Here is a 13094-nt window from a genome sequence, read left to right as displayed (position 1 = left end):
TCGCATAGTGTAACGACATGTTGACGCGACGGGTCGAGGTTCGAAGCACGAACCTGACGCGGGCTTCACGTGATCTGAGCTTAATCAGACCCCGCTCTCCACTCGGCCGTTCCCGTTGTTTGTTATCATCGAATCGCTGCTCCTCGCTTTCTCCATTTTACCAGGCCGACCCCGTGCTCGCACCATCGATCGCAATGACCGACGGCCGACTGATCGACGACCTCTTTGCCCCGGCCCCCGGATTCAAATGTCCATGGTCTGTCTGTGGAGTGTATAAAACGCCGTCATAACCGGCCATAGTGGGCCACTAAAGACGAAGCGAGAAACGTGATCAATGGAATGGAAGAGACTGAGGAAGCTCATCTTTCTCCATCCGAGACTCCATATGCTTCCCGCTTTTCACACGAGACAGTTTCAGTGACCCATTCGGACACACCGTATCGAAAAGAGTCAGCTTCACCGTGCTGTTGGCAGTCCTCAACACTCGCCCGTTTTATGAAGGATAGATCTCTGCTCCCATCACGGTTTCTTCGCGCATACACAACGAGGTTAGATGAGATGTCTGTCCTTCATCTTCGAATCCCTGCATCTCTAAAATGCAAAGAATCGTGGTCTGCTTGCACGTGGATTTGTCGTTCGGTCGTCCAATGGCAGTATGTTTGCCCGCTCTTATCGAACCCCATCCGAATACACACCCAGCAACATGCCAAAGACGGGCAGCCAGAGCGCGCCGCCGTAATCTCTTCCTGTCTTCCTCATTCGTCTTTCATTTCCTTCTCTTTCCCATGGGCGAAGCGAAAGACGTTGAACGGGCTCGAACTGACTGACAGACTGACAGGGGCTTTAAATTTCCAACGGGGAAGCTAACGCAGGTGCACGGTCACAGGTCCCCATCCAAGTGCCACCGAGGCGTCAGTGCTTCTGGAGATGAGAGAGCAAACGAATCCGGAGCATGACCTCATTTGGGAGACTGTTGCCGTTGTAGGGCACGGGTAGGCAAGCTGGGTTCGAAGATGCATGCCACGACTGTTCCTCTGTGCACTACGCAATGTCTATATGTATGTGTAAATTCTCGTGATAAACCTCTTGTACAAGTGTCGCCCTCTTCTTGAGGTTTTCACATGGCCGACGATGGCAAGGCAGCATCGGTAACAAGAACATCAGGCCATCCGATCTTCACGATGCTATATCCACGCCCTAGGCTACGTCTAGAAGGGATAAGGTATGCGGAGCCTGCCAGACTAGTTTCTCCGAAGCCCGGCGGGAACCTGAGACCCTCAACATGCTTTTCATGACAGTATGTACCCGTGGTGCCGGTAGATGGATTGCACCTGTTCCACCCATTATTGATGTCTGATTCCGCACAGACCGCTCGTTCCGACGGCGAGGACAAGATACAGAGCGATATGTAATCAAGGCACCCCATCAGACGATAGACGGGAAGCGCACCCCGCGCTCTGGCATCATCCCGTATCGAGCTGATGCGCGTCTTTTGAGTCGCTGTCGGATGTCGGCTGTTGATTGGGCAGAAGGGCCCGCCTTGATTCGGCGCCCTGAGCACATGTCTTGCTAGCAGTGAATTCCACTTGGATTTGTGTTCCTGAAAAGCGTGCCTGACTTTGTGCTGCGTACCTGCAGACCCGTTGCTTTGGCGGCTTTTGTGTGTCCGCGGAGCTGGTTATAGCGACTACAGTACCTCTAGTACGATCGGTCAGTGCGACTGTGTGGGGCCTTACAAACTGGGCGACTCGAGTCAAGACCACCAAAATCCCGGGAGCTTGCAACCACCACCAGAAGTCCCGCATCCCGTCCCCGTTTTGCATACTCAAAGCGAGCCATCTTTTTCCTAGCACTAGATCTTCTTTTCCACGCTTGCCTTTAACCGCGAATCCTAACCACTCATCTGGGTTGCTAGAAGTGACTTGCACCTTGGTTGGTTGAAGCTGCTGCTGGCTCCACACAGTCGCACTTACCGATTGTGCAGTCGCTTTAACCGGCTTGCAGTCATCCGCTTTATCACACACACGGTTTCGACACCCCACTGTCGCTAACGTCGGAAGGTTCATCCCATCCACTACCTACACTAGAATTAGCCCCATGCCCGTGTCCTTGATAGCGCTCATGCACCCCTGAATTAACACCACCAAGGGAAGGCTTCCAGAATGGGAGTTGGTGGTGGACTGGGTCGGGTGGTTAGGGCCAAGGAGGGAAAGACAAAGCGATGATCTTAGGGGAAGTTTGGCGATAGCGGGTGCACTTTTGGGGTTTCCCAGGCACCCCGCAAAGGCAGACAGAACCCATACCTAGAGGTATTGAGCTATACACTATATACAGATGGGTATTTTCATGTGTCTCTAAATATCCTCGCTATTGTAGGCCTTGCTGTTGCTTTCTGGTTGTTGTTTGCAGTAAGTAGCGATTGCGTGAATCATGTGTGACGGGCGTTCAAGGCGGGCTTTTAGCTTTCCCAAGAAAAAGGGGTCCATGTGTTCATCTGATGTGATGCAACATCTGCCAAGTCTCGACAGATGCGCAGTGTTATACAGAGCCTCGCATCCCACGTTCGCTGGCTGTGGTTGCGACTATCTCACAACATGCCGCGCATGCAGATACACATACGTGATGTGGAGAGGGTGCTGTTGCTGGAAAGGGAAAAGAAGCAAGCGCGGGTGCCCCTTAATCATCTCGCCATCTCGTTGGCGGCTTGACGACTCTGGCTGTTATGGTACCGGTGCAAACGATTGCGACGCCTCATGTTTGTTTTCTTGCCCATTTCCCTTCCTAGCAAATCACCCAGCTGGGAACAGGAGAATTGCACCCACCCGGTGACCTACTACTAGGTAGGCAGATAGTCGTCTGTCTGTCTCTCAGAGTCCGTCAGGTCCCGTGTGTGAGGTGCACGATCAGCGAGACATGGAAAATGATTTCTCATTCGCTCCCGATCTGGTCAAGGCAAGCAAGCACCTAGCCAGGGCCAAGTTCCCAAAGTGTACTAACTCGAGCGGAAGGGCTTGACCGTGACCGGATCCCAATCAGATGCGATTCTCGTTGCTTCCGTTCCTTCCTCTCCAGTGTTCAGGGGATGGCAGTGGATGGGAGAGTTGCTAGTGGTCGTGACCTGAGTGGGGGGTACCCGTGCTAGCTGCGCTCTGCTACATCGATACCTTGTCGGTAGCGTTGGTAATTTGCGACGCCGTCTACATCCTGGTCAGTCGGTCGACGCAATCAAATAAACAAGCAAGAGTCCCCCAAACCACTTTCAGCCCAGAGATCCTGAACCACTTTTTTTTTAAATGATTTTGCAGCATTTTGCTTTCAGTTGCTAACATCGTGCCCGCTCCTCGACTTTGGGCGATTTAAAAATACTAAAAACAAAAAAAAGAAACCAGGCCGGTATCGATAACACATCCACTCCCGACACCAGTCCAACACCTTTCGCAACCAGCTGGAACATATGACGCCCGTTGTGCAAATTAAAGCTGGATAACACCCGCCTCCCCGCGAGGGGTCCGCAGTCCGCCATTCCATCATCTCCTCTACATATCAACATACAGCAAGCAGTCCCTCCTTTTGTCCAGTCCAAAATCCCAGAAGCATCCCAACGTCAAACCATACACTAATTACGAGATACCCGACGGAGGAGATATTTCACGAGACCAAGACTCAGGAGAGACGACTATTCTATCTATACCTTCAGGCCATCCCTTGCAGCGCATATCCGATTCCAGCATCACTCACAACAAACGTCCAACCCCTATTGGTGATCAGTCGTTACTTTGAACCCAACAAGCCGCCGAGCAGCCCGAACCCAAGCCCATCTCATCCCGTTTGGCTGCCGACCGTCATTCGCTATCCGTCGCTCCCTATATCTTGGCCCAACTATCAAGCAGCAGTGTAGCCAGGCGCACAGGAGTGTGTGTGACGCTGGGGACCAATTCGACCTGGGCGGTAGTGCAGACTTGCAGGTGGTATTGCGCCGTCGCATTGGCCCGTCCAGCGGTACCCAAGCCTGAGGTCCAAACGGCAATCCCACAAGCCGTCCATTCGCTTCCAAGGAAAAATCCATCATAAAACGATAAAACAATGGACTTCGCCTCTCCTCCAAATTCCCCGGGCGGCTCCAGCTTGCCTCAGCGACCCATGAGCGCCATGGTTCGGCCAACACAGAGAAGCAGCAGCCGCATGAGCATTACCAGCAAAACTGGTGGTGGGAGTCGAGCGTCGGACGACGATGTCAAGACTGCAGTCAGAGTCGGTACGTACCCCCACAGCATCCGTACCCCCTTTTCTTTACCTACCCCCTGGTGGCTCCCTATTGTAGAGCATTCCAGCTGTGGTATTCCGGCAACTGCACGGCAACGCCGAGAGAAGCAGCCACTCCCGCCTGCAAAAAAAAAGAGGACATGAACAACTTGGATGCTGACACCGCATTTTCCCTTCTGTAGCGGTGCGCGTGAGGCCGCCCCTGGGTCCAGACGATCCAGGATACGATCTTGTCCCACAACGCTTTCAGCGGTCAATGGTGCAAGTCCAAGGAGAGACCGGAGTAGCCATCGATTCACCACAGGGCCGCAAGTTGTTCGTGTTTGACAGGGTTTTTGGTCCCGAGGTCGACCAGGAGGGCGTATGGGAGTATCTGAGCGACTGTGTAAATGCTTTCACACAGGGTTACAATGTCTCGCTTCTCGCCTACGGCCAGTCGGGCGCCGGCAAGTCATACACGATGGGTACTGCAGGCCCCGATGTGCAGGAAGACCTAGAGGCCATGGGTAAGTGCACCTGGCACCGGCCTCTGAGACATGCAGGTGACCTCCCCACCAAGAAGCTTGCGTGCTAACTGCACGTGTAGGAGTGATCCCCCGGGCCGCTATCGCCCTGTTTGAAAAGCTGGACGGCTCAAGTCCAAAGTCCCAAGGCGCGGCTTCGAAACGGAGTTCCATGTCCCAGCTGCGTGCCCCTTCGAGAGTTGCCATGCTTCAGCCCTCCAATATCGACAAGGATTGGAAACTGACTGCGACTTACGTCGAGATTTACAACGAAACCCTGCGAGATCTTCTAATTCCAGAGCACATTCCGCAGCATGAGCGCGGCACCGTCACCATCCGTGAGGATGTCAAGGGGAACATCATCCTCACCGGCTTGCAGCAGGTCGAGGTCAACTCGGTCGACGATCTGATGAATGTTTTAGCCCAGGGTTCAGCACTCCGCCAGACCGATGCGACAGCAATCAATGCCCGATCTTCGAGATCCCATGCCGTCTTCAGCCTTAACTTGGTACGAAAAGGAGCCAAGGGTCCCACGGCGCCCACAGATAGACGCATGTCGATGCCGCTCGAGGCCATGTCCGGTACGGAAGCCATGGTCACCACCGATAGCAAGATGCATTTCGTCGATTTGGCCGGTAGCGAACGTCTCAAGAATACCGGTGCCCAAGGCGAGCGTGCCAAGGAGGGTATCTCGATCAATGCTGGTCTGGCCGCCCTAGGCAAGGTTATATCGCAGCTTTCGTCACGGCAACCAGGAGCGCATGTGTCGTACCGAGATTCGAAGCTCACTCGCTTGCTTCAAGATTCTTTGGGTGGAAATGCCATTACGTACATGATTGCTTGCGTTACCCAGGCCGAATTCCACCTTAGCGAAACACTCAACACGGTACAATATGCCCAGAGAGCGCGAGCCATTCAAAGCAAGCCGAGGATACAACAGGTGGACGAGGGCGACAAACAGGCCATTATCGAGCGTTTGAAGGCCGAGGTTGCGTTCCTGCGAGAGCAGATTCGGAGCTCGGAAAGGGGCGGGGGTGACAGACGTAGCATGTTGCTTGCTCCTGGGGAGAGGTCCGAGCGGCAGAATGAACGGGAGGCAGAGCTCCAGAACCAGCTACTGGACGCCAGGGAAAACTATACCACGCTATCCCAGCGACATGCGAAGCTGATTTCCGAGATGGCCAAGGCGCGGGAAAATGAGTTTGCTGAGAATCAGCATCTCGAGGAAAGCTTGGGTGAAAGCGCCACCGAACGTCTAAATCGCTCAAACAGTTTCGCCCAGGCCGTCGAGCAGGTCGTTCTTGAATACGAGAAAACAATCCAATCGCTCGAGCAGTCCCTTGCCAGCACTCGGGCCACCCTCGCTAACACCGAGGCTACGCTGCTCGAGAAGGAAACGAAGTGTGCATATACGGAGACCATCAACACTCAACTCCAGGCAAGGCTGCAAAAGCTCATGGATCGTGAGGCTAGTACGGAGAACTACCTACATGACCTGGAGGCCAAGCTGGATACCCATACTTCCGGGGAAGAAAAGAACGCCACCATTATTACCGAGCTGCGTAAAGAGATTGCCCGTGTACGCGAGAATGAAGCAAACGCAGAGGACTATATCTCTACCCTGGAAGAGCGCCTCGCCGAGGCTGATCAGGATGCCGAGCTGATGCAGAGGGAAATTGACCGTCTTGAGCAGGTTATTGAACGCCAGCGCAGTCTCGGAAAGCTGGACTCCTTGCTGAACGAACTGGACCACATCCAGCAAGATCCGCCGACCATCCCCGAGAACGAGCATGAACTCACCAACGGAGCCCGCCATCGCAAAATGGCTAGCCGAGACTATGCCAACCATTCGCGTAGCCAGAGCCATGTAAGCCACCGAAGCCAGTTCGATGAACCAATCCGGGAGAGCAGCGAGGAGGATATTCCCGAGGAAGATGAGGACAATTTGGATGCGACCCCAACGGACAAGGCAAACCATTCGACACCGAAGGCGTCGCACGCTCAACTGGCGGGCAAGAACGGCTCGAAACTGGTACCTGTGGACCAGTTCGAAACCGTTACCAAGGAACTCGTCGACCTCCGTACCGAGCACCAGACAACTCTGCATGACTACAGCGCTCTCCAAGCTAAGCATGAGGAGGCTCTCAGGGCGCTTGCGGAGCTACAGGATGCTGTTGACGAGGCCCGCCATCCGAGCCGTGTACGGGATTCCATTCTTTCGGTATCAGCACCGGGTACGAGGCCCATGTCGTTGATGTCAGGCGAAACCAAGACTGGACACCGATCTTTGTCGTCTGAGCTGTCATCGGCCCTGGGTTCGCATACAGTTGTTACGGACGTTTCGGGTGCCGAGACTGCCAAACATCACGATTCGGAGATTGACGAAGCGGATGCCGATGCTCAGATCCAGAAACTGAAATCCATTGCCGCTGCAAGGGAGGCTGCCGAAAGGGAACTTGCTACGCGGTATGCTCAGCTGGAGGAGAAGCACCAGGAGACTCTCGACATGGTGGAAGAACTGAAGACGGAGATTGCAAAGGCTCAGGCTCTCAGCGTGGAATCTTCCATATCAAGAACCAGCACTCCAGTTATCCGTCGTAAGTCCAGCCAGAACGTGATGATCATCGATCGCGCCCATCGCTCTTTCGCCACGCTCAGCAACATCGCAGCCGAAAATCTGCACGATCCAGATGTGATGGCCAACTTCGAGCTCAACTTGAACGCCGCTATGCACGAACTCCATGCTCGCTCGGTAAGGATCCAAGAATTGGAGGCGGATGTGACGAATGCGAAGAAGGAGATGGAGACCAAGATGACCATCATCTCTGGCTTGACTCGCGAGAGGTCCAGCTTGAAGGCGGCATCGCCGATGGATATGGCTATGGTTTCCAGCCTCAGAGAGCAGCTGGAGAGGAGCGAGAAGCACGTGCAGGAGCTTCGGGAGTCCAACGCCATCCGGCAGAGGGAGCTGGAGGCTCAGATTTCCGAGTTACAGCATGCCCTGCACCAGGCTGGTGTTGATCCTGCTTCGGTTGGTCCCAGGGTGTTTGACGGAGATTCGGATGCACAGGCAAAGAGGATAGTTGAGCTGGAGGCCGAGCTTCGCGGTTGGGAAGCCAAGCACCAGGCTGCCTTGGAGAACCTTCAGGACTCGGAAAATAGGATGAAGTCTTCAATGGCCGAGCTTGGGAGCCAGATCTCATTCCTAACCACACAGCTTACCGAGACTGAGACCCAGTCCAGCATGTTGAGCTCGCGACTTGCCCAGACTGAGGGCCAGGTAACCTCGCTCAACGACCAGCTTGCCCAGAACGGACACAAGGAACCCGAAGGCGATGAGGCCGCAAAGGAGAAGAAGCACAAGGAACTTGTCGAGATCCTTCGCCGCGAGATTGATGACTACAAGGAGATCGTCAACAGGACACAGGCCAAGGTTACACAGACCGAAGAACAAGCTGCGGCCACCAAGGTCCTGCTTGATGCCGCCACCAGAGAACGCGACGACGCCGCTGCCGAAGCCGAACACAACAAGCAGCTCGTGAACAGGCTCGAGGAGTCGATCACTGAGCATGAGCAGACCATCAAGGCCCACCAGGAGAGCTTGCATGCTCTCGAGCTGAACCACGCTTTGGAGCTTGAAGAGGCGAGAACCGCTTCCAGACGGGAGGTTGAGGCTGAAATGAAGGCCCTCAAGGCCAAGCATGCTGAGCAGGTAAGACGTCTCGAGGAAGGACTTACCGATGCTCGGGAGGATCTTCTCAGGGTCGCCACTCAGGTCGCTTTGGCTCTTGGCCTCGAAGTTAGTATCGAGAAGCTCTCGGAGCGCATCGAGGATCTCCTCGAATCCCGTGATCAGGTGGACCTGGAGCAGAAGAAGCGTGGCGAACTGGAGCAGCATATTGTTGAGCTCACATCCATCAATGACCAGGTCATGAATGAACTGGAGTCTGTTAAGGCCGCTCTAGCGGACATGTTGGCGACGGAGAATGACAAGGTCAAGACTGTCTATCCTGTCAAGGAATCCGTGGCGCTGGTCAAGAAGAAGATGGTCGATCTGGAGACGAAGAACAAGAAGAACTCGCGTCTTGTGGAGGAGCTGGAGGATCAACTGCAGAGTAACTACGACCAAGTGCAAATCACGAGCAACAGGTTGTCAATGTTGCAGTCCGAGAAGACCCAGCAGCTGGAGGAGGCGAATGCTGCCATGATTAGGCTCGAAGAGGAGTTGAAGATGGCCCGGGAGGAGTACGCCGCTCTTCAGGTATGTTGGCCTACCCTACCTATCCCCCTTAGTCGCTTCCATCGCCATTTGCTGACACGTATGTTTAGACCAAGTACAACGTGCTGTCCGAACAAGCAGCGTCCGTTCCTCAACGCTCCGACTCCAAGTCCGCCCCTAACCCGAGCTCTCCCATCCGCAAGTCGAACTCCGTGCAGTCCCTGCCCTCACCCCCGCCCGCGATTCCTCTTCCACCGCTCCCATCCGATCGCGCAAGCGGCGCCGTCTCCCCTACAAGTGGCGCTCCTCGTCCCCCCTCCAAGGACATTCTTGCCGCTGCGCTTTCCAACCAGCAGTTCCAAGCCATTCAAGAAGATCAGGAAGCCCGCATCCGCATCATCGAGAAGAACCTTTTGGCCGAGAAGCAGCTTACTGCCACCCTGGAAGAAGCGCTCACCGATCTCGAGACACAACAGCTTAAGATCAAGGCCGACGCTGACGCCTGGAAGCGCCGGGCCGGCGAGCTCGAGGCCGAGCTCAAGGAGCTCAAGGACAAGCCCCAGGTGGACAACCGGTGGAGCCTGCAGCAGGTTGAGGAGGAGCGGAAGAAGCGGGTGGATGCCGAACGGGCGCGACAGCACCTCGAAGAGAGGATGCAGAGCCTGGCGTCGGGCAAGAAGAAGAAGAAGGGAAGTCTGAACTGTTTCTAGGGGGGCGCCCGCACCCGGTTGCCCTTGTCGTCCTTGTCCTACAGTTCAAGCGCTACGAGCGTTGGTTGTTTTGGTTTATCATCAATAGGTGGGGGTGGCCGGAGTTGCGGTTGTGGTTGCTGTGGCCGAAGAAGCTGCGGGTGTTGCTGCGGCCCCAAATGTGGGTGTGGGAACGGGTTGGTGAACAGCGGGATGGTCACTCCTGCAACAACCGTGCCTACGCCTGCCATGCCTACCATACCCACCATGCCCATCATGGCGGGGCGGCGCAGTCGTTCTGGTAGTGGCGTTAGTTTACACGGTAGTGTTGGGGTTGGCGGCGGTGGTGGTGGTGGCCTACGGAGGCGGGCTGGAAGTGGTGCAAGTCGTGTCAGTGCTACCAGTGCTGGTGGGCGGCGCAGTCGCGCTGGTAGCGTCGCTGCTGCTGCTGCTGGTGGTGGCGGTGGTGGCGGTAGTGGAAGACGTAGTCGTGCTAGCAGTGTTGCTTCTGGTGCGAGTGTCGGTAATTGCTGTGGGTTGACGGATAATGAGAAGAACAAGAAAAGTAAAAGCAAATTCAGGATACCCGTGAGAAGGAGGAAGAGGAGCAAGAGCATTATCAAAGGGAAGATGAAGCAGCAAGCAGGGGGTGGTGGTGGAGGAGGAGGAGGAGGAGGGGAATCGTCAGAAAAAGGTGCTGCAAAGAAGAGAAAAGAAAAAGCCAGGGAAAGCGGCGGGAGTTATCATCAGCTTCACCGGCTGAAGCTCTTATTGGAGAGAGAAAGCACGTTGCAGCGGAAACTCATGTTGGAAAGGGAGATGTCTCTACAGCGGAAGATCGATGCGAATCCGGATGTTTCGTACATGACATGAGCAGCCAACCATGCACATAGCATAGTTCAGCATTGGACTATCGGGTATGGGGTTGGTTTTTGCCCTCTCTATCATCCCTCTCAAGAAAAGGGAGTGAGCAAAAGGAAAGAGATCCATGGGATGATGCGATGGAATGCCAGGGAATCGGATGGGAACTGGTCAACTGAACGGGATGAATGGATGGGCAATGTCGATTCTCTTTTGCGTTTTTGTTTTTGGTTCTTTGTCTCTTTTCTCGATTTATTATATATCCCCCTTCGAGCGCGCCATTTGTTACTTCTTGTTGGCTTGTTTACATATACCTTAGTATCCGCATTATGCCCCTGTATGTATGTACCTCCCATGTTGTACAAACAACAAGATGAACAAGAATAAGAACAAAGTCACGTCATATTTATTAGTCTTTTGCTGACCCTGGTATTGTTCAGCTTTTCTGTTTCTTTGGTGTCTTGTGTGATGTTGTAGACTTGACACTACCTGTGAGAAGGGGGGGGGAAAAAGGAATGATAATAGCGTACGAACGAGAGAGGGTCGAGTGCCGGGTTTGAGGGAATGAAAGGCATAGGACACAGTAGGTAGAAAGAAAGGGAAAGAAAAAAAAGAAAAGGCAGAAAAAAAAACATACAACACCAGGGATTCGCTGGTCGTCACCGACCCAACTACTAGTCTGGCCCTCACTGGCTTATCTATGGGAGAGCGGACGGGATCCCGAGTTTTCCAGTGGGTATGGTCGTATGTGACAACTTAACCCACATTTGTAGTTTATCAATGCTAGTGACTGAGTTGGATCGGGTGGTGCGAATCATAATACTTGTAAGTGCCAGACAGGCTCGCACTTGCAATCCGGTTTTCAAAATTGTATGTGTGTAACCTGTTACCTTCTTCTACGTGGAGAAGTAACGACTGTTAGATTCTATTCTTATTGGTTTTTAGTGAGATTGGCTTGGTACACTTCTGTACATTCACCAAAGATGATGACCGCCTCCTACCAATCAATCTTTCTCGAACTGGAGTTTCAAGGCAGTCGAAGGATTGATCACAGACTCAACTGAGCAACTTCGGCAGAATATGGCCATGAACGAGATCTCTGATGTGCTGGAATATATGAAAGAACATAGTGTCATCGAGGGTTTGAAAGAGAACCCGAGTAAATGATGAAGAGGCCGAGTTCTTCTTTGATCGCAACCTCGTTCACAGACTCCCAAGCTCGATACATCTTCAGCCAGTTTATCCCATCTTAGGGCTATCGTGCCATCGGTTTTGGCTTTGATTCACCTTGAGATGCTGTTACCACCACCATTGATAACAATAATGACAACCCCGACAACGGCGACCAAACCATAAGCAGCACAAGATGCGGGATTAGCATCAGAAGCACTATTAGCAATTTCGACGGCAGCAGAAGGGCTCACACAACGAACAGCATACAGGTGGCAAACCTGTAGTTAAAAATGTGAGTTGGAACATTTTTGAACTATTACTACTTGCCTAACTAACAGCACAATGATTACCTGCGAGCAACCGTTGAACAGCACGCAAAAGAAACCTAGAGACTGTGTGAGCGGCTTTCCCGAAGAGCCGATGGAAGTGCCCTTCACTACAACTAGTGTCAGGTATTTAGTTTCTATAGCCAGCCAGGACTCGTCGAGAACGTATGCTACTGCGTTTACTTCACAGGAATATCAGCTCCCTCGTTCCATTATACAAACTCTGATAGTAACAGTACCCTGATCCAATTATCAATATTAATTATCACCTTTATTACCACACGGGAGAAGGTTCACGGAGATCGACATGATTTCCGAGGTTCAATTTCAGCCTTCCTCAGGTCACTCTCAAAGATGCGTGTTTATACCACAAACGCGTCTGTGTTGACCTTCGCCACTGCACGAGATAATCAAGAGCCACTGGATCTCCTTCCACAAAGAGTACTTGAGCACGGAACGGATCCAGACACTAGACATATAGCTCCTGTTGACATAATAGCACTTCACCTTTTCAAACTCCTCTGTCTCATCAATGTCAAAACCGGTGAGCATCGCGATTCTCAACAGCTCTCAGCAATGGATCTGCGTCAAGGCGCGATTGACCCCCCCCCCCCCCCCCAACTCCATATAGGAAGCAGGTAAACTTCTCAAAGAGCGAGCCTAAGCGAGGTTTTCTCTGATTTGATGTATACACCGAGTAACTTCTTAAAGCAATACACGAGGGTATAGCGTGTCAACCTAGAGATGATGTTTATCGACGACGTTCAACCCGCTCATCACCAGACAGACCTCTTCTCATTACGACAAGGGACAACAGCGAGATATAGGCTGCATTTCCAAAAGAGGTTAGTACATACGACCATACCCACTGGAAAACTCGGGATCCCGTCCGCTCTCCCATAGATAAGCCAGTGAGGGCCAGACTAGTAGTTGGGTCGGTGACGACCAGCGAATCCCTGGTGTTGTATGTTCCTTTTTTCTATTTTTTTTTTAATATACTCTTTTATCACCTTCTATCTCGTTATAGTGATCTACCCTACACCTTTCAACAATAATCTTG

At 53.0% G+C, this 13094-nt stretch overlaps 1 protein-coding gene across 1 annotated transcript; it reads left to right on the top strand.

Annotated features, from left to right (window-relative positions):
- Positions 1 to 4083: 4083 nt before the first annotated feature.
- Positions 4084 to 10587, top strand: B0T23DRAFT_443543 (uncharacterized protein; the record flags this gene model as incomplete). The annotated part of the gene is made up of 5 exons (XM_062840866.1): positions 4084 to 4255; positions 4446 to 4769; positions 4850 to 9027; positions 9096 to 9678; positions 9784 to 10587. The coding sequence occupies 5 exons, from the start codon at positions 4084 to 4086 to the stop codon at positions 10545 to 10547; spliced, it is 6021 nt and encodes a 2006-aa protein (XP_062691746.1). The 3' UTR covers positions 10548 to 10587.
- Between the last annotated feature and the right edge of the window lie 2507 nt (positions 10588 to 13094).

This window comes from Neurospora hispaniola (assembly GCF_033458365.1).
Source record: "Neurospora hispaniola strain FGSC 10403 chromosome Unknown B0T23scaffold_5, whole genome shotgun sequence".
NCBI lineage: Eukaryota > Fungi > Ascomycota > Sordariomycetes > Sordariales > Sordariaceae > Neurospora > Neurospora hispaniola.
Note: the sequence above shows the minus strand (reverse complement) of the source record. Positions and strands in the feature narration are given on the sequence as shown.